General features: G+C 46.5%; 1 protein-coding gene across 11 annotated transcripts in view; it reads left to right on the top strand.

Moving 5' to 3' along the window:
* The window catches only part of nckap1l (NCK associated protein 1 like), a 59,571-nt gene extending 54,935 nt beyond the window's left edge, over positions 1-4,636 (top strand). For 2 of the 11 annotated variants that reach the window (XR_004209623.1, XR_004209618.1), the window contains exons 29-31: positions 3,268-3,577; positions 3,699-3,791; positions 4,070-4,636. Coding sequence is in view for 5 of the 11 variants with exons in the window: in XM_031822307.1 (XP_031678167.1) it covers positions 3,268-3,377; positions 3,699-3,791; positions 4,070-4,186 (320 nt within the window). In the remaining 6 variants the exon portion in view is untranslated. The other 9 variants (XM_031822307.1, XM_031822354.1, XR_004209617.1 and 6 more) reach the window with 7 other exon arrangements.
* Positions 4,637-19,354: the final 14,718 nt, after the last annotated feature.

Below are 19,354 nucleotides of genomic sequence, written 5' to 3'. Positions count from 1 at the left end.
CGCAGGGCATCACAACAACATCCACTGTCTGGCCACTGCCGTCACTCAACTAATTGATAGATTGATTGACCGCTGGGCACCACAACAACATCCACTGTCTGGCCACGGCCGTCACCCAACTAATTGATTGATTGATCGCAGGGCATCACAACAACATCCACTCTCTGGCCACGGCTGTCACCCAACTAATTGATTGATTGATTGATTGATCGCAGGGCATCACAACAACATCCACTCTCTGGCCACGGCCGTCACCCAACTAATTGATTGATTGATTGACCGCAGGGCATCACAACAACATCCACTGTCTGGCCACGGCTGTCACCCAACTAATTGATTGATTGATTGATTGATTGACCGCAGGGCACCACGACAACATCCACTGTCTGGCCACGGCTGTCACTCAACTAATTGATTGATTGATTGATTGACCGCAGGGCATCACAACAACATCCACTGTCTGGCCACGGCTGTCACTCAACTAATTGATTGATTGATTGATTGACCGCAGGGCACCACAACAACATCCACTGTCTGGCCACTGCCGTCACCCAACTAATTGATTGATTGATTGATTGATTGACCGCAGGGCACCACAACAACATCCACTGTCTGGCCACGGCTGTCACTCAACTAATTGATTGATTGATTGATTGACCGCAGGGCACCACAACAACATCCACTGTCTGGCCACTGCCGTCACCCAACTAATTGATTGATTGATTGATTGACCGCAGGACACCACAACAACATCCACTGTCTGGCCACGGCCGTCACCCAACTAATTGATTGATTGATTGATTGATTGACCGCAGGGCCCCACAACAACATCCACTGTCTGGCCACGGCCGTCACCCAACTAATTGATTGATTGATTGATTGACCGCAGGGCATCACAACAACATCCACTGTCTGGCCACGGCCGTCACCCAACTAATTGATTGATTGATTGATTGATTGACCGCAGGGCACCACAATAACATCCACTGTCTGGCCACGGCCGTCACCCAACTAATTGATTGATTGATCGCAGGGCATCACAACAACATCCACTGTCTGGCCACGGCCGTCACCCAACTAATTGATTGATTGATTGATTGATTGACCGCAGGGCACCACAACAACATCCACTGTCTGGCCACGGCCGTCACCCAACTAATTGATTGATTGATTGATTGATTGACCGCAGGGCACCACAACAACATCCACTGTCTGGCCACGGCCGTCACCCAACTAATTGATTGATTGATTGATTGATTGACCGCAGGGCACCACAACAACATCCACTGTCTGGCCACGGCCGTCAACCAACTAATTGATTGATTGATCGCAGGGCATCACAACAACATCCACTGTCTGGCCACGGCCGTCACCCAACTAATTGATTGATTGATTGATTGATCGCAGGGCATCACAACAACATCCACTGTCTGGCCACGGCTGTCACTCAACTAATTGATTGATTGATTGATTGACCGCAGGGCACCACAACAACATCCACTGTCTGGCCACGGCTGTCACTCAACTAATTGATTGATTGATTGATTGATTGATTGACCGCAGGGCACCACAACAACATCCACTGTCTGGCCACGGCTGTCACTCAACTAATTGATTGATTGATTGATTGACCGCAGGGCACCACAACAACATCCACTGTCTGGCCACTGCCGTCACCCAACTAATTGATTGATTGATTGATTGACCGCAGGGCACCACAACAACATCCACTGTCTGGCCACGGCCGTCACCCAACTAATTGATTGATTGATTGATTGATTGACCGCAGGGCACCACAACAACATCCACTGTCTGGCCACGGCCGTCACCCAACTAATTGATTGATTGATTGATTGATTGACCGCAGGGCATCACAACAACATCCACTGTCTGGCCACGGCCGTCACCCAACTAATTGATTGATTGATTGATTGATTGACCGCAGGGCACCACAACAACATCCACTGTCTGGCCACGGCCGTCACCCAACTAATTGATTGATTGATCGCAGGGCATCACAACAACATCCACTGTCTGGCCACGGCCGTCACCCAACTAATTGATTGATTGATTGATTGATTGACCGCAGGGCACCACAACAACATCCACTGTCTGGCCACGGCCGTCACCCAACTAATTGATTGATTGATTGATTGGTTGACCGCAGGTCACCACAACAACATCCACTGTCTGGCCACGGCCGTCAACCAACTAATTGATTGATTGATTGATTGATTGACCGCAGGGCACCACAACAACATCCACTGTCTGGCCACTGCCGTCACCCAACTAATTGATTGATTGATTGATTGATTGATTGACCGCAGGGCACCACAACAACATCCACTGTCTGGCCACGGCCGTCACCCAACTAATTGATTGATTGATCGCAGGGCATCACAACAACATCCACTGTCTGGCCACGGCCGTCACCCAACTAATTGATTGATTGATCGCAGGGCATCACAACAACATCCACTGTCTGGCCACGGCCGTCACCCAACTAATTGATTGATTGATTGATTAATTGACCACAGGGCACCACAACAACATCCACTGTCTGGCCACGGCCGTCACCCAACTAATTGATTGATTGATTGATTGACCGCAGGGCATCACAACAACATCCACTGTCTGGCCACGGCCGTCAACCAACTAATTGATTGATTGATTGATTGACCGCAGGGCACCACAACAACATCCACTGTCTGGCCACGGCCGTCAACCAACTAATTGATTGATTGATTGACCGCAGGGCACCACAACAACATCCACTGTCTGGCCACGGCCGTCACCCAACTAATTGATTGATTGATTGATCGCAGGGCACCACAACAACATCCACTGTCTGGCCACGGCCGTCACCCAACTAATTGATTGATTGATTGATTGACCGCAGGGCACCACAACAACATCCACTGTCTGGCCACGGCCGTCAACCAACTAATTGATTGATTGATTGATTGACCGCAGGGCACCACAACAACATCCACTGTCTGGCCACGGCCGTCACCCAACTAATTGATTGATTGATTGATCGCAGGGCACCACAACAACATCCACTGTCTGGCCACGGCCGTCACCCAACTAATTGATTGATTGATTGATTGATCGCAGGGCACCACAACAACATCCACTGTCTGGCCACGGCCGTCACCCAACTAATTGATTGATTGATTTGATTGATCGCAGGGCACCACAACAACATCCACTGTCTGGCCACGGCCGTCACCCAACTAATTGATTGATTGATTTGATTGATCGCAGGGCACCACAACAACATCCACTGTCTGGCCACGGCCATCAACCAGCTGTCTGCAGCCATGTTCACTGTCGAGAGCAAGAATATAGAGCAACACCTGAAAGAGTTCCTTCTGGTACGTGACCTGGATGCACTGTCTCTAAAGAGGTCATGTTCCTTCTGGTACGTGATCGACCTGGATGCACTGTCTCTAAAGAGGTCATGTTCCTTCTGGTACGTGATCGACCTGGATGCACTGTCTCTAAAGAGGTCATGTTCCTTCTGGTACGTGATCGACCTGGATGCACTGTCTCTAAAGAGGTCATGTTCCTTCTGGTACGTGATCGACCTGGATGCACTGTCTCTAAAGAGGTCATGTTGACACAGGACATTTTCATCTGATTTAACAGTTGTTGTAGATCTATTCCTACTGCTAAAGGTGATCTTGTTCATCTAGGTTGCGTCTTCCACCCTGCTCCAGCTGGGTCAGAATGTAGAGAATAGGGTGGACGGCAAGAACAGAGACTCCATCTACCTTCTCCTGCACATGGTAGGCTCAGGTCTTCCTACAGCATTTCTACTTATCGTAATGTTGAAAATTTCAGGGGCCATAACAAGGTCCTTGTGGGTCGTTCTGGCTCGGGACAAGGATTACGGAGTGACTCATAACAAGGTCCCAGACGGTTTCCCCTGTCAGGTCACATGGTCAGGAGAAAAACGTCTGACTCTGGTCAAAAATCTGTACATTTAACCTTTTTTATTTATTTTATTTTCCATACATGAATAATGTATTCTCTTCACCTGATTGGCCACCTACCTCCTCTACAGATCGTGGAGGCGTCTCCGTTCCTGAGCCAGGACATGTTGGAGAGCTGTTTCCCTTATGTCCTGCTGAGGAACGCCTACAGAGAGGTCTACAAGAACTATATCATTACACTGGGCTAACACACACATGCACACACTGCTGAGGAACGTCTACAGAGAGATGTGCAAAGGCCTCTATCATTACACTGGGCCGGATGCACTGAGTATCCAATATAACCTCTTCTAGGTTGGGATTCAAGCCGCTCGCCCTTTGTAGACAGTGTGGCTTTCAAAGGCAATGTTAACCGTGTTCGTCAGGCCTGCTATATAGCACAGTTTCAGATTGAATCCAGGCTCCTTCTGCTCTGTAGGGTCTAGGTCGTGTTACTATAAAAGCTCTGTGGGGTCAACGTTGGATTACTGTAAAAAGCACTTTGTGACAACTGATGAAGTAAAATGAGATTTATAAATAATAATAATAATGATTGATTGATTTGTTACTATGCACTAACAAAATATATGTGGCTTTGTAAACTTTCAGAAATAATATACCCTTTATTTAGCCATTATTAAAGGGTTTATGAAAGAACATGTCCAATCGTTTTTTTTTTGGAGAGATCTTGGAAAAAATACAATACTTACTCCCATTGTCTATGAATACAGGTTACTGATATTTACTTAATGTGTGTTTACAGTAAAAGACAATAACAACATGCACATTACACACATTACACTAATATGAGTGTATTTCCAGCCCACCAATCAAAAAGACTACCCACACAAACCTGTACCAAGCGGCCCCTGTGTTTAGCAATGGGGTCTGTTAGGCTTGGGGGTGTGTGGCCCATCCTGTAGTGTGTGTGTACTGGGCCTCCCCAATGGTCTAGAACTTCTCGGTAGGGGAGTCGATGGAACACCTCACACCCCAGTGGGTCGGAACACCCCGGTAGGTAGGAACACCCCGGTAGGTAGGAACACCTCAGTAGGTAGGAACACCCCAGTGGGTCGGAACACCCCGGTAGGTAGGAACACCCCGGTAGGTAGGAACACCCCAGTAGGTAGGAACACCTCAGTAAGTAGGAACACCCCGGTAGGTAGGAACACCCCGGTAGGTAGGAACACCCCGGTAGGTAGGAACACCTCAGTAGGTAGGAACACCCCAGTGGGTCGGAACACCCCGGTAGGTAGGAACACCCCGGTAGGTAGGAACACCCCGGTAGGTAGGAACACCCCAGTAGGTAGGAACACCTAAGTAAGTAGGAACACCCCGGTAGGTAGGAACACCCCAGTAGGTAGGAACACCCCGGTAGGTAGGAACACCTCAGTAGGTAGGAACACCTCGGTAGGTAGGAACACCCCAGTAGGTAGGAACACCTCATACCTCAGTCGGTAGGAACACCTCAGTAGGTAGGAACACCCCGGTAGGTAGGAACATCCTGGTAGGTAGGAACACCTCAGTAGGTAGGAACACCCCAGTAGGTAGGAACACCTCAGTAGGTAGGAACACCTCAGTAGGTAGGAACACCCCGGTAGGTAGGAACACACCGGTAGGTAGGAACACCTCAGTAGGTAGGAACACCCCAGTAGGTAGGAACACCTCATACCTCAGTAGGTAGGAACACCTCAGTAGGTAGGAACACCCCGGTTGGTAGGGACACCCCGGTAGGTAGGAACACCTCATATCTCAGTAGGTAGGAACACCCCGGTAGGTAGGAACACCTCATATCTCAGTAGGTAGGAACACCTCATATCTCAGTAGGTAGGAACACCTCAGTAGGTAGGAACACCTCATATCTCAGTAGGTAGGAACACCTCATATCTCAGTAGGTAGGAACACCTCAGTAGGTAGGAACACCCCGGTAAATAGAAACACCTCATACCTCAGTAGGTAGGAACACCTCAGTAGGTAGGAACACCCCAGTAGATAGAAACACCTCGGTAGGTAGGAACACCCCGGTAAATAGTAGATAGAAACACCTCATACCTCAGTAGGTAGGAACACCTCAGTAGGTAGGAACACCTCATACCCCGGTAGGTAGGAACACCTCAGTAGGTAGGAACACCCCGGTAGGTAGGGACACCCCGGTAGGTAGGAACACCTCATATCTCAGTAGGTAGGAACACCCCGGTAGGTAGGAACACCTCATATCTCAGTAGGTAGGAACACCTCATATCTCAGTAGGTAGGAATACCTCAGTAGGTAGGAACACCCCGGTAGATAGAAACACCTCGGTAGGTAGGAACACCCCGGTAAATAGAAACACCTCATACCTCAGTAGGTAGGAACACCCCGGTAGATAGAAACACCTCATACCTCAGTAGGTAGGAACACCCCGGTAGATAGAAACACCTCATACCTCAGTAGGTAGGAACACCCCGGTAGGTAGGAACACCTCAAATCTCAGTAGGTAGGAACACCTCACATCTCAGTAGGTAGGAACACCTCATACCTCGGTAGGTAGGAACACCTCATACCTCGGTAGGTAGGAACACCCCGGTAGGTAGGAACACCTCATACCTCAGTAGGTAGGAACACCCCGGTAGGTAGGAACACCTCATACCTCAGTAGGTAGGAACACCCCGGTAGATAGAAACACCTCATACCTCAGTAGGTAGGAACACCCCGGTAGGTAGGAACACCTCATACCTCGGTAGGTAGGAACACCTCATACCTCGGTAGGTAGGAACACCTCATACCTCGGTAGGTAGGAACACCTCATACCTTGGTAGGTAGGAACACCTCATATCTTGGTAGGTAGGAACACCCCGGTAGGTAGGAACACCCCGGTAGGTAGGAACACCTCGGTAGGTAGGAACACCCCGGTAGGTAGGAACACCTCAGTAGGTAGGAACACCTCAGTAGGTAGGAACACCCCGGTAGATAGAAACACCTCATACCTCAGTAGGTAGGAACACCTCGGTAGAAAGGAACAACACATACCTCGGTAGGTAAGAACACCTCGGTAGGTAGGAACACCTCATACCTCGGTAGGTAGGAACACCTCGGTAGAAAGGAACACCTCATACCTCGGTAGGTAGGAACACCTCGGTAGAAAGGAACACCTCATACCCCGGTAGGTAGGAACACCTCGGTAGGTAGGAACACCTCGGTAGGTAGGAACACCTCGGTAGGTAAGAACACCTCGCTAGGTAGGAACACCTCGGTAGGTAGGAACACCTCGGTAGGTAGGAACACCTCGGTAGAAAGGAACACCTCATACCTCGGTAGGTAAGTACACCTCGGTAGGTAGGAACACCTCGGTAGGTAGGAACACCTCGGTAGGTAGGAACACCTCGGTAGAAAGGAACACCTCATACCCCGGTAGGTAAGAACACCTCGGTAGGTAGGAACACCTCGGTAGGTAGGAACACCTCGGTAGGTAAGAACACCTCGGTAGGCCTCGTCCCAGCTCCCTCCTCAGGCCTCGTCCCAGCTCCCTCCTGAGGCCTTGTCCCAGCTCCCTCCTGAGGCCTCGTCCCAGCTCCCTCCTGAGGCCTTGTCCCAGCTCCCTCCTAATGCCTCGTCCCAGCTCCCTGTGTGCTGTAGGTCTTGTTCAGGAAGCATCCTACTGTACTCCACAGTGGCACTGATGACAAGTACTGGTGAGACAATGGGCTTACATAAAGGACCACAGCTTGTAGTGTTGGTGACAGAGTTGGTAATCTGCTGAGAGCTGGAGATCTCCAAGCCACTGGACCTATGTGTGTACACACACACACACGCACACGCGCACGCACCAGCAGCAGCAGCCACACAATGAAACCGAACACTTTAATTTATTTAACTAGGCAAGTCAGTGAAGAACAAATTCTTATTTTCAATGAAGATCCACACAGAAGTACGTTACAGTTTCACGGTTGTAGACAGAGTAGTAGTTGTAAAATAACTACAGTGGAAAGTTAACCTTTGCTTCTAGCATTGATGGTTGCATGAGACTAGGTTGTATGTTTCACACTGGATAATGTAAGCTAAGATAATAAAAGTTCCTGATTTATAATCGGTTGGTGAATCATGTTCAAATATAAGATGAGATAATTTAGTAAGTTACTTTTAGATGTTCAAACTGCTCCTGAAAATGCTAAATCCTCACAACATTTTTATACTGGGACTAAATGTTCCCATGCCTCTGGGACTTATAGAGATATGAAATCAGGTCTCTCTCCAGTAAAAGTAAATATTCAATGAATTATGTCTGCTCTGAGGTCAGTTCCTGGGCAGAGAAAGACCGTAGGCGGTAGTTGACATATTAAATAGAGAGAGAGAGAAAGAGAGAAATAGCTTTAATGTGCTATAGATCCACAAAGAACAACATTACAGTTTCTCTTTCTCTCGCTTCGAGGCAAGCAACACTGAGGCAGGCATGAGAGCATATCTGTTCTGGACAACTGTGTGATCAAGCTCTTCGTAGCCGACGTGAGTAAGACCTTTAAACAGGTCAATATACACAAGGCTGCAGGGCCAGACGGATTACCAGGATGTGTGCTCCGGGCATGTGCTGGGCAACTGGCAGGTGTCTTTACTGACATTTTCAAGATGTCCCTGATTGAGTCTGTAATACCAACATGTTTCATGCAGACCACTGTGCCCAAGAACACAAAGGCAACCTGCCTAAATTCCATTCTACAAGTGTCTTCATGTTTGATTGTTGGGATTGTGGTTTTAGTCTGACAATCGGGGTGGGTGGGGTTTCTGTTTTTTCTTCTCTTTTTTCTATGTTTATTGTTGTTTCCTTCCTAAAGAGACACATACCTCACTTCTGTGTTCAAACTAGAGTTGAAACATTTCCTGACTATTTACATATGAGAGATTTCCATTCGGTTAATCATTTGAAACCCAACCCTATGCTTAATCCACTAAAATATGTCACATTCAACATAAAAGGTCTCAACAGCTCGATTTAAGAAGAAAAGAGTCTATACATTTATTAATTTTTTATTTCACCTTTATTTAACTAGGTAGGCTAGTTGAGAACAAGTTCTCATTTACAACTGCGACCTGGCCAAGATAAAGCAAATCAACCCAGTTACACATACCTTAAGAAATTAAAGGCTGACATCGTGTTTCTACAAGAAACACATCTTACAGCCAGTGAACAAGAAATTGAAGAGAAATTGAAGAGGGAATGGGTAGGACAAGTTTTTGCGTCCACTTTTAACTCCAAAGCAAGAGAAACTGCAATTTTGATAAGTAGAAACATCCCCTTCTGCATCAACAACACCATCTCTGATCCCTCTGGCAGGTTCGTTTTGATAAGTAGACACATCCCCTTCTGCGTCAACAACACCATCTCTGATCCCTCTGGCAGGTTTGTTTTGATAAGTAGACACATCCCCTTCTGCGTCAACAACACCATCTCTGATCCCTCTGGCAGGTTTGTTTTGATAAGTAGAAACATCCCCTTCTGCGACAACAACACCATCTCTGATCCCTCTGGCAGGTTTGTTTTGATAAGTAGACACATCCCCTTCTGCGTCAACAACACCATCTCTGATCCCTCTGGCTGGTTTGTTTTGATAAGTAGACACATCCCCTTCTGCATCAACAACACCATCTCTGATCCCTCGGGCAGGTTTGTGTTGGTGCAGGGGCTTATGTTTTCAGAGTCAACAGCACCATCTCTGATCCCTCTGGCTGGTTTGTTTTGATAAGTAGACACATCCCCTTCTGCATCAACAGCACCATCTCTGATCCCTCTGGCAGGTTTGTTTTGATAAGTAGACACATCCCCTTCTGCGTCAACAACACCATCTCTGATCCCTCTGGCAGGTTTGTTTTGATAAGTAGACACATCCCCTTCTGCATCAACAACACCATCTCTGATCCCTCTGGCAGGTTTGTTTTGATAAGTAGACACATCCCCTTCTGTGTCAACAACACCATCTCTGATCCCTCTGGCTGGTTTGTTTTGATAAGTAGACACATCCCCTTCTGCGTCAACAACACCATCTCTGATCCCTCTGGCAGGTTTGTTTTGATAAGTAGACACATCCCCTTCTGCGTCAACAACACCATCTCTGATCCCTCTGGCTGGTTTGTTTTGATAAGTAGACACATCCCCTTCTGCATCAACAACACCATCTCTGATCCCTCTGGCAGGTTTGTTTTGGTGCAGGGGCTTATGTTTTCAGAGTCAACAACACCATCTCTGATCCCTCTGGCAGGTTTGTTTTGGTGCAGGGGCTTATGTTTTCAGAGTCAACAACACCATCTCTGATCCCTCTGGCTGGTTTGTTTTGGTGCAGGGGCATATGTTTTCAGAGTCAATAACACCATCTCTGATCCCTCGGGCAGGTTTGTTTTGGTGCAGGGGCTTATGTTTTCAGAGTCTTGGACCCTATTTAATAGTTATGCTCCTAATTCGATGACCATATGTTTATACAGAATGTCTTCCTTCAGGTCACTCAAGCACCACCAGGATGGCTAGTGGCTGGAGGAGATTTACATTTATGTTTAGATACAGTTCTTGATAGGTCCTCTGATAAACCCTCCCTTCTTACCAAAGCCGGCAAGCTCACCATGTCATTCATGAAAGATCTTAATTTGCTAGACATCTGTAGAGAGTTGCACCCACAGGATAGGGACTACTCTTTTTATTCACACCCACACAAGACACACACGCATAGATAACTTTTTACTATCGAGACAACTGTTTCATAGTGTTAGATATCCAGTATCTCCCCAGATTGCTTAGTGACCATTCTCCCCTGGTATTATCAATCTCCATTCCTACCAAGGTAAATGGAGCATATAGATGGAGACTAAATTCTACACTCCCGAAGCAACCTGAATTTTGTGCATGCATCAAAGAGCAGATCTATATTTTTACTTTGACAAACAAACCCTCCGCTCCTGACAGTTTCATTCTGTGGGACACATTGAAAGCCTATCTGAGGGGACAGATCATTGCCTATACTAAAGGGTTGAGGAGAAAACACGGAACTGAATGTCCTTGAATCTGAAATCTCTGAGCTAGAGAAAACCTACCATAGAGGCCCGACTAAAGATCTATACAGGCTTTTGGTAAATAAAAACCTGAACTATAATACTCTGAACACATATCAAGCTGAGAGGGCATCACTAAATCAAAAGAGCGTTACTACGAGCTTGGAGAGAAAGCTCACAAAGTATTGGCATGGCAACTGAAAGCAGGGGAAAGTAAGAGGACAATTAATGCTATAGAAACTCTTACTAATGAGTTATCTTTTGACCCTACTGAAATTAATGATACTTTTAAGAAATACTACGAAGACCTCTACACTTCCAATCAAGAGATGATCTATCAGAGATCGACTCCTTTCTCTCCTCTCTCAACCTCCCATGCCTGTCAGAGGAAAACAGAGTGCCTGAGTGAACAGTTCTCAGTTCCTGAATTGTTGGAGGCCATTATTAAATCCTTACCTTCTAATAAATCTCCTGGGGAGGATGGATTCCCTCCAGAGTTCTGTAAAGAATTTAGGGAGCTGTTGGTCCCCTACCTTATGGAGGTACTTAAAAAAGCCAGGGAAGACAACTGCTTTCCAGAGTCTTTCTCTCAGGCATGTGATTACTGTAATCCACAAGAAAGGGAAAAACCCGCTAAAGTGCGCCTCCTATAGACCAATCTCTCTCCTTAACACAGATTGTAAACTGGTCACCAAGATGCTATCTAAGAGACTGGAGTCATGTCTTCCCCTGTTGGTCAACCCAGATCAGACTGGCTTCATAATTAATAGATTGTCCTCCAATAATCTCAGAAGGTTCTTTGATATAATTCACCTTGCTAACAAAAACAAAATACCTAGTGTCGCAGTCTCCCTCGACGCTGAAAAGGCCTTTGATAGGGTTGAATGGCCATACCTCTTTCGCGTCTTGGAAAAGTTTGGTTTAGGTAACGTGTTTGAAAATTTGATAAAATCACTCAACAAATCTCCTAAAACTAGGATTGCTACCACTTCCTCCCCTTTCCCTCTTTATAGGGGGAACAGACAAGGTTGCCCAATTAGCCCCCACCTCTTTGCCCTCGCCATCGAACCGTTGGCTGAGGCTATTAGAACGTGCCCTGACATACATGGCTTTGAGGTGGGCCCCCATACCCATAAATTATCACTCTTTGCGGACGACCTTATCTTATTTCTAACAAACCCAGAACACTCCCTCTCTCACTTGCAGATCCTACTACAGTATTATAGTTCTTTCTCTGGATATAAGGTCAATTTTGATAAAAGCGAAATCTTACCGTTGTCTGTCTTTGACCATCATACCATCAAGCATCAGTTTCCTTTTAGATGGTCGCCTATGGGCCTCACATATTAAGGCATAATGGTGGATGGTAACCTGAACAACCTCTATAAACTCAATCTGGCCAGCTTGTTGTAAAAGGTGGATGGTGACCTGAACAACCTCTATAAACTCAATCTGGCCAGCTTGTTGTAAAAGGTGGATGGTGACCTGAACAACCTCTATAAACTCAATCTGCCCAGCTTGTTGTAAAAGGTGGATGGTGACCTGAAGAACCTCTATAAACTCAACTTAAGCTCGTCTGTTACAGTCACTTTGTCAAATTGTTGTACTTTTGTTTTGAATGTTCTTAATTGGAAAATGCAAAAAGAAAAAAAAACATCTTCAACGACTTTGCCCCTGGACAGCAGCCGGCAAGGACTCCTTCTATTGCTGCAGCTGTCTGTATGTGTGTGTGGGGGAGGTGTGTGTGTATACGTGTGTATATGTGTGTGTTTGTGTACTCTGCTTGTTAATCATTGTGTTTTACCACATTAACGCTCATTTTGTAATTTCACCTTACATAAGTACTTCCGGCGCCGACAGAGATGGCCGCCTCGCTTCGCGTTCCTAGGAAACTATGCAGATTTGTTTTTGTGTGTTATTTCCTACATTGGTACCCCAGGTCATTTTAGGTTTCATTACATACAGTCGAGAAAAACTACTGAATATAAGAGCAGCGTCAACTCACCATCAGTACGACCAAGAATATGACTTTCGCGAAGCGGATCCTGTGTTCTGCCTTTCACCCAGGACAACGGAATGGATCCCAGCTGGCGACCCAAAAAAACGACTTCGTAAAAGAGGGAAACGTAGCGGTCTTCTGGTCAGACTCCGGAGACGGGCTCATCGTGCACCACTCCCTAGCATACTTCTCGCCAATGTCCAGTCTCTTGACAGCAAGGTTGATGAAATCCGAGCAAGGGTAGCATTCCAGAGGGACATCAGAGACTGTAACGTTCTTTGCTTCACGGAAACATGGCTCACTGGAGAGATGCTATCGGAGTCGATGCAGCCAGCTGGTTTCTCCACGCATCGCGCCGACAGAAACAAACATCTTTCTGGTAAGAAGAGGGGCGGGGCGTATGCTTTATGGTTAACGAGACGTGGTGTGGTCACAACAACATACAGGAACTCAAGTCCTTCTGTTCACCTGATTTAGAATTCCTCACAATCAAATGTCGACCGCATTATCTACCAAGGGAATTCTCTTCGATTATAATCACAGCCGTATATATCCCCCCCCAAGCAGACACATCGATGGCTCTGAACAAACTTTATTTAACTCTCTGCAAACTGGAAACGATTTATCCGGAGGCTGCATTCATTGTAGCTGGGGATTTTAACAAGGCTAATCTGAAAACAAGACTCCCTAAATTTTATCAGCATATCGATTGCGCAACCAGGGGTGGAAAGACCCTGGATCATTGTTACTCTAACTTCCGCGACGCATATAAGGCCCTGCCCCGCCCCCCTTTCGGAAAAGCTGACCACGACTCCATTTTGTTGATCCCTGCCTACAGACAGAAACTAAAACAAGAAGCTCCCACGCTGAGGTCTGTCCAACGCTGGTCCGACCAAGCTGACTCCACACTCCAAGACTGCTTCCATCACGTGGACTGGGAGATGTTTCGTATTGCGTCAGCCAACAACATTGACGAATACGCTGATTCGGTGTGCGAGTTCATTAGAACGTGCGTTGAAGATGTCGTTCCCATAGCAACGATTAAAACATTCCCCAACCAGAAACCGTGGATTGATGGCAGCATTCGTGTGGAACTGAAGGCGCGAACCACTGCTTTTAATCAGGGCAAGGTGTCTGGTAACATGACTGAATACAAACAGCGCAGCTATTCCCTCCGCAAGGCTATCAAACAAGCTAAGCGCCAGTACAGAGACAAAGTAGAATCTCAATTCAACGGCTCAGACACAAGAGGCATGTGGCAGGGTCTACAGTCAATCACGGACTACAGGAAGAAACCCAGCCCAGTCACGGACCAGGATGTCTTGCTCCCAGGCAGACTAAACAACTTTTTTGCCCGCTTTGAGGACAATACAGTGCCACTGACACGGCCTGCAACGAAAACATGCGGTCTCTCCTTCACTGCAGCCGAAGTGAGTAAGACATTTAAACGTGTTAACCCTCGCAAGGCTGCAGGCCCAGACGGCATCCCCAGCCGCGCCCTCAGAGCATGCGCAGACCAGCTGGCCGGTGTGTTTACGGACATATTCAACCAATCCCTATACCAGTCTGCTGTTCCCACATGCTTCAAGAGGGCCACCATTGTTCCTGTTCCCAAGAAAGCTAAGGTAACTGAGCTAAACGACTACCGCCCCGTAGCACTCACATCCGTCATCATGAAGTGCTTTGAGAGACTAGTCAAGGACCATATCACCTCCACCCTACCTGACACCCTTGACCCACTCCAATTTGCTTACCGCCCAAATAGGTCCACAGACGATGCAATCTCAACCACACTGCACACTGCCCTAACCCATCTGGACAAGAGGAATACCTATGTGAGAATGCTGTTCATCGACTACAGCTCGGCATTCAACACCATAGTACCCTCCAAGCTCGTCATCAAGCTCGAGACCCTGGGTCTCGACCCCGCCCTGTGCAACTGGGTACTGGACTTCCTGACGGGCCGCCCCCAGGTGGTGAGGGTAGGCAACAACATCTCCTCCCCGCTGATCCTCAACACTGGGGCCCCACAAGGGTGCGTTCTGAGCCCTCTCCTGTACTCCCTGTTCACCCACGACTGCGTGGCCACGCACGCCTCCAACTCAATCATCAAGTTTGCGGACGACACAACAGTGGTAGGCTTGATTACCAACAACGACGAGACGGCCTACAGGGAGGAGGTGAGGGCCCTCGGAGTGTGGTGTCAGGAAAATAACCTCACACTCAACGTCAACAAAACTAAGGAGATGATTGTGGACTTCAGGAAACAGCAGAGGGAACACCCCCCCATCCACATCGATGGAACAGTAGTGGAGAGGGTAGCAAGTTTTAAGTTCCTCGGCATACACATCACAGACAAACTGAATTGGTCCACTCACACAGACAGCATCGTGAAGAAGGCGCAGCAGCGCCTCTTCAACCTCAGGAGGCTGAAGAAATTCGGCTTGTCACCAAAAGCACTCACAAACTTCTACAGATGCACAATCGAGAGCATCCTGGCGGGCTGTATCACCGCCTGCTATGGCAACTGCACCGCCCTCAACCGTAAGGCTCTCCAGAGGGTAGTGAGGTCTGCACAACGCATCACCGGGGGCAAACTACCTGCCCTCCAGGACACCTACACCACCCGATGCTACAGGAAGGCCATAAAGATCATCAAGGACATCAACCACCCGAGCCACTGCCTGTTCACCCCGCTGTCATCCAGAAGGCGAAGTCAGTACAGGTGCATCAAAGCTGGGACCGAGAGACTGAAAAACAGCTTCTATCTCAAGGCCATCAGACTGTTAAACAGCCACCACTAACATTGAGTGGCTACTGCCAACACACTGTCAATGCCACTGACTCTACTCCAGCCACTTTAATCATGGGAATTGATGGGAAATGATGTAAATATATCACTAGCCACTTTAAACAATGCTACCTTATATAATGTTACTTACCCTACATTATTCATCTCATATGCATACGTAGATACTGTACTCTATATCATCGACTGCATCCTTATGTAATACATGTATCACTAGCCACTTTAACTATGCCACTTGGTTTACATACTCATCTCATATGTATATACTGTACTCGATATCATCTACTGTATCTTGCCTATGCTGCTCTGTACCATCACTCATTCATATATCCTTATGTACATATTCTTTATCCCCTTACACTGTGTATAAGACAGTAGTTTTTTGGGGAATTGTTAGTTAGATTACTTGTTCGTTATTACTGCATTGTCGGAACTAGAAGCACAAGCATTTCGCTACACTCGCATTAACATCTGCTAACCATGTGTATGTGACAAATACATTTGATTTGATTTGATTTGATTTAAATGACTACAGACGCGTAGCACTCACGTCCGTAGCCATAAAGTGCTTTGAAAGGTTGGTAATGGCTCACATCAACACCATTATCCCAGAAACCCTAGACCTTCTCCAATTTGCATACCGCCCAAACAGATTTCACAGATGACTCCACACTGCCCTTTCCCACCTGGACAAAAGGAACACCTATGTGAGAATGATGTTCATTGACTACAGCTCAGCGTTCAACACCATAGTGCCCTCAAAGCTCATCACTAAGCTAAGGACCCTGGGACTAAAAACCTTCCTCTGCAACTGGATCCTGGACATCCTGACGGGCCGCCCCCAGGTGGTGAGGGTAGGTAGCAACATATCTGCCACGCTGATCCTCAACACTGGAGCTCCCCAGGGGTGCGTGCTCAGTCCCCTCCTGTATTCCCTGTTCACCCACGACAGCATGGCCAGGCATGACTCCGACACCATCATTAAGTTTGCAGACGACACAATAGTTGTAGGCCTGATCAATGACGAGACAGCCTATAGGGAGAAGGTCAGAGACCTGGCCAGGTGGTGCCAGAATAACAACCTATCCCTCAACGTAACCAAGACTAAGGAGATGATTGTGGACTACAGGAAAAGGAGGACCAGGCACGCCCCCATTCTCATCGACGAGGCTGTAGTGGAGTAGGTTGAGAGCTTCAAGTTCCTTGGCGTCCACATCACCAACAAACTAGAATGGTCCAAACTAGAGGTCGACCGATTATGATATTTCAACGCCGATACGGCCGATTATTAAAAAAAAATATATATATAAATATTTTATTTTAATGCCAATTACAATAATACTGAATGAACACTTAATTTAAATTAATATAATGCATCACTAAAAATCTATTTAGCATCAAATAAATAATGAAACATGTTCAATTTGGTTTAAATAATGCAAAAACAAGGTGTTGGAGAAGAAAGTAAAAGTGCAATATGTGCCATGTAAAAAATTGAATGTTTCAGTTCCTTGCTCAGAACATGAGAACATATGAAAGCTGGTGGATCCTTTTAACATGAGACATCAATATTCCCAGGTAAGAGGTTTTAGGTTGTAGTTAATATAGTATTTATAGGATATTTCTCTCTATAGCATTGGTATTTCATATACCCTTTGACTATTGGATGTTCTTATAGGCACTTTAGTATTGCCAGTGTAACAGTATAGCTTCCATCCCTCTCCTCGCTCCTACCTGGGCTCGAACGAGGAACACATTGACAACAGCCACCCTCGAAGCAGAGTTACCCATGCAGAGCATGTGGAACAATTACTCCAAGACTCAGAGCGAGTGATGTTTAAAACGCTATTAGCGCGCACCCCGCTAACTAGCTAGCCATTTCACATCGGTTACACCAGCCTAATCTCGGGTGTTGATAGGCTTGAAGTCATAAACAGCGCAATGCTTGAAGCATAGTGAAGAGCTGCTGGCAAAACGCATGAAAGTGCTGTTTGAATGAATGTTTACGAGCCTGCTGCTGCCTACCATAGCTCAGTCAGACTGCTCTATCAAAACATAGACTTAATTATAACATAATAACACACAGAAATACGAGCCTTTGGTCATTAATATGGTCAAATCCGGAAACTATAATTTAGAAAACAAAACGTTTATTATTATCGCATATACTCTGACTCTGCATGCAATGAATGCAAGAAAAGTGACACAATTTCACCTGGTTAATATTGCCTGCTAACCTGGATTTCTTTTAGCTAAATATGCAGGTTTAAAAATGTATACCTCCTGTGTATTGATTTTAAGAAAGGCATTGATGTTTATGGTTAGGTACAGTTGGAGCAACTGCAGTCCTTTTTCCGCGAATGCGCACTGCATCGATTATATGCAACACTAGACATAAACTACTAATATCAACAACCATGTGTAGTTAACTAGTGATTATGATTGATTGATTGATTGATTTTGTTTTTTTATAAGTTAAGTTTAATGCTAGCTAGCAACTTACCTTGGCTTCTTACTGCATTCACGTAACAGGCAGGCTCCTCGTGGAGTGCAATGGGAGGAGGTGGCAGGGCGTTGAAGTAGTTAACTGTAAGGTTGCAAGATTGAATCCCAGAGCTGACAAGGTAAAAATCTGTCGTTCTGCCCCTGAACAAGGCAGTTAACCCACTGTTCCTAGGCCGTCATTGAAAATAAGAATGTGTTCTTAACTGACTTGCCTAGTTAAATAAATGTGTAAAAAAAACTATAATTGGCCAAATCGGTGTCCAAAAATACCGATTTCCGATTGTTATGAAAACCTGAAATCGGCCCTAATTAATCGGCCATTCCGATTAATCGGTCGACCTCTAGTTCAAACACACCAAGACAGTCGTGAAGAGGGCACGACAAAGCCTATTCTCCCTCAGGAAACTAAAACGATTTGGCATGGGTCCTGAGATCCTCAAAATGTTCTACAGCTGCAACATCGAGAGCATGTTGCATCACCGCCTGGTATGGCAATTGCTCGGCCTCTGACCGCAAGTCACTACAGAGGGTAGTGCGTACGGCCCAGTGCATCACTGGAAATGCTAAATCAGATCAATCGTGTTTAAATCAAACATCCTCAAACGAGGATATCCAACAGTCTTTCAGACTAGATGAAGAGGATGTCGTGCCAATCATTATGAAACGAGATCAATCATGTTTAATTCGGACTACGTGTGGAGGATGTAACGCAGCCGTTATGAAATCAGATCTAACATTCTAAATGAAAGCAGATGACACTGAGAAGCTTTGAGACACTGAGAAGCCTTGAGACACTGACAAGCCTGAGAAGCCTTGAGACACTGAGAAGCATTGAGACACTGAGAAGCCTGAGAAGCCTTGAGACACTGAGAAGCTTTGAGACACTGAGAAGCCTGAGAAGCCTTGAGACACTGAGAAGCCTGAGAAGCCTTGAGACACTGAGAAGCCTTGAGACACTGAGAAGCCTGAGAAGCCTTGAGACACTGAGAAGCTTTGAGACACTGAGAAGCCTGAGGAGCCTTGAGACACTGAGAAGCCTTGAGACACTGAGAA

Source organism: Oncorhynchus kisutch, linkage group LG1 (genome assembly GCF_002021735.2).
Source record: "Oncorhynchus kisutch isolate 150728-3 linkage group LG1, Okis_V2, whole genome shotgun sequence".
NCBI classification, from domain to species: domain Eukaryota; kingdom Metazoa; phylum Chordata; class Actinopteri; order Salmoniformes; family Salmonidae; genus Oncorhynchus; species Oncorhynchus kisutch.
Note: the sequence above shows the minus strand (reverse complement) of the source record. Positions and strands in the feature narration are given on the sequence as shown.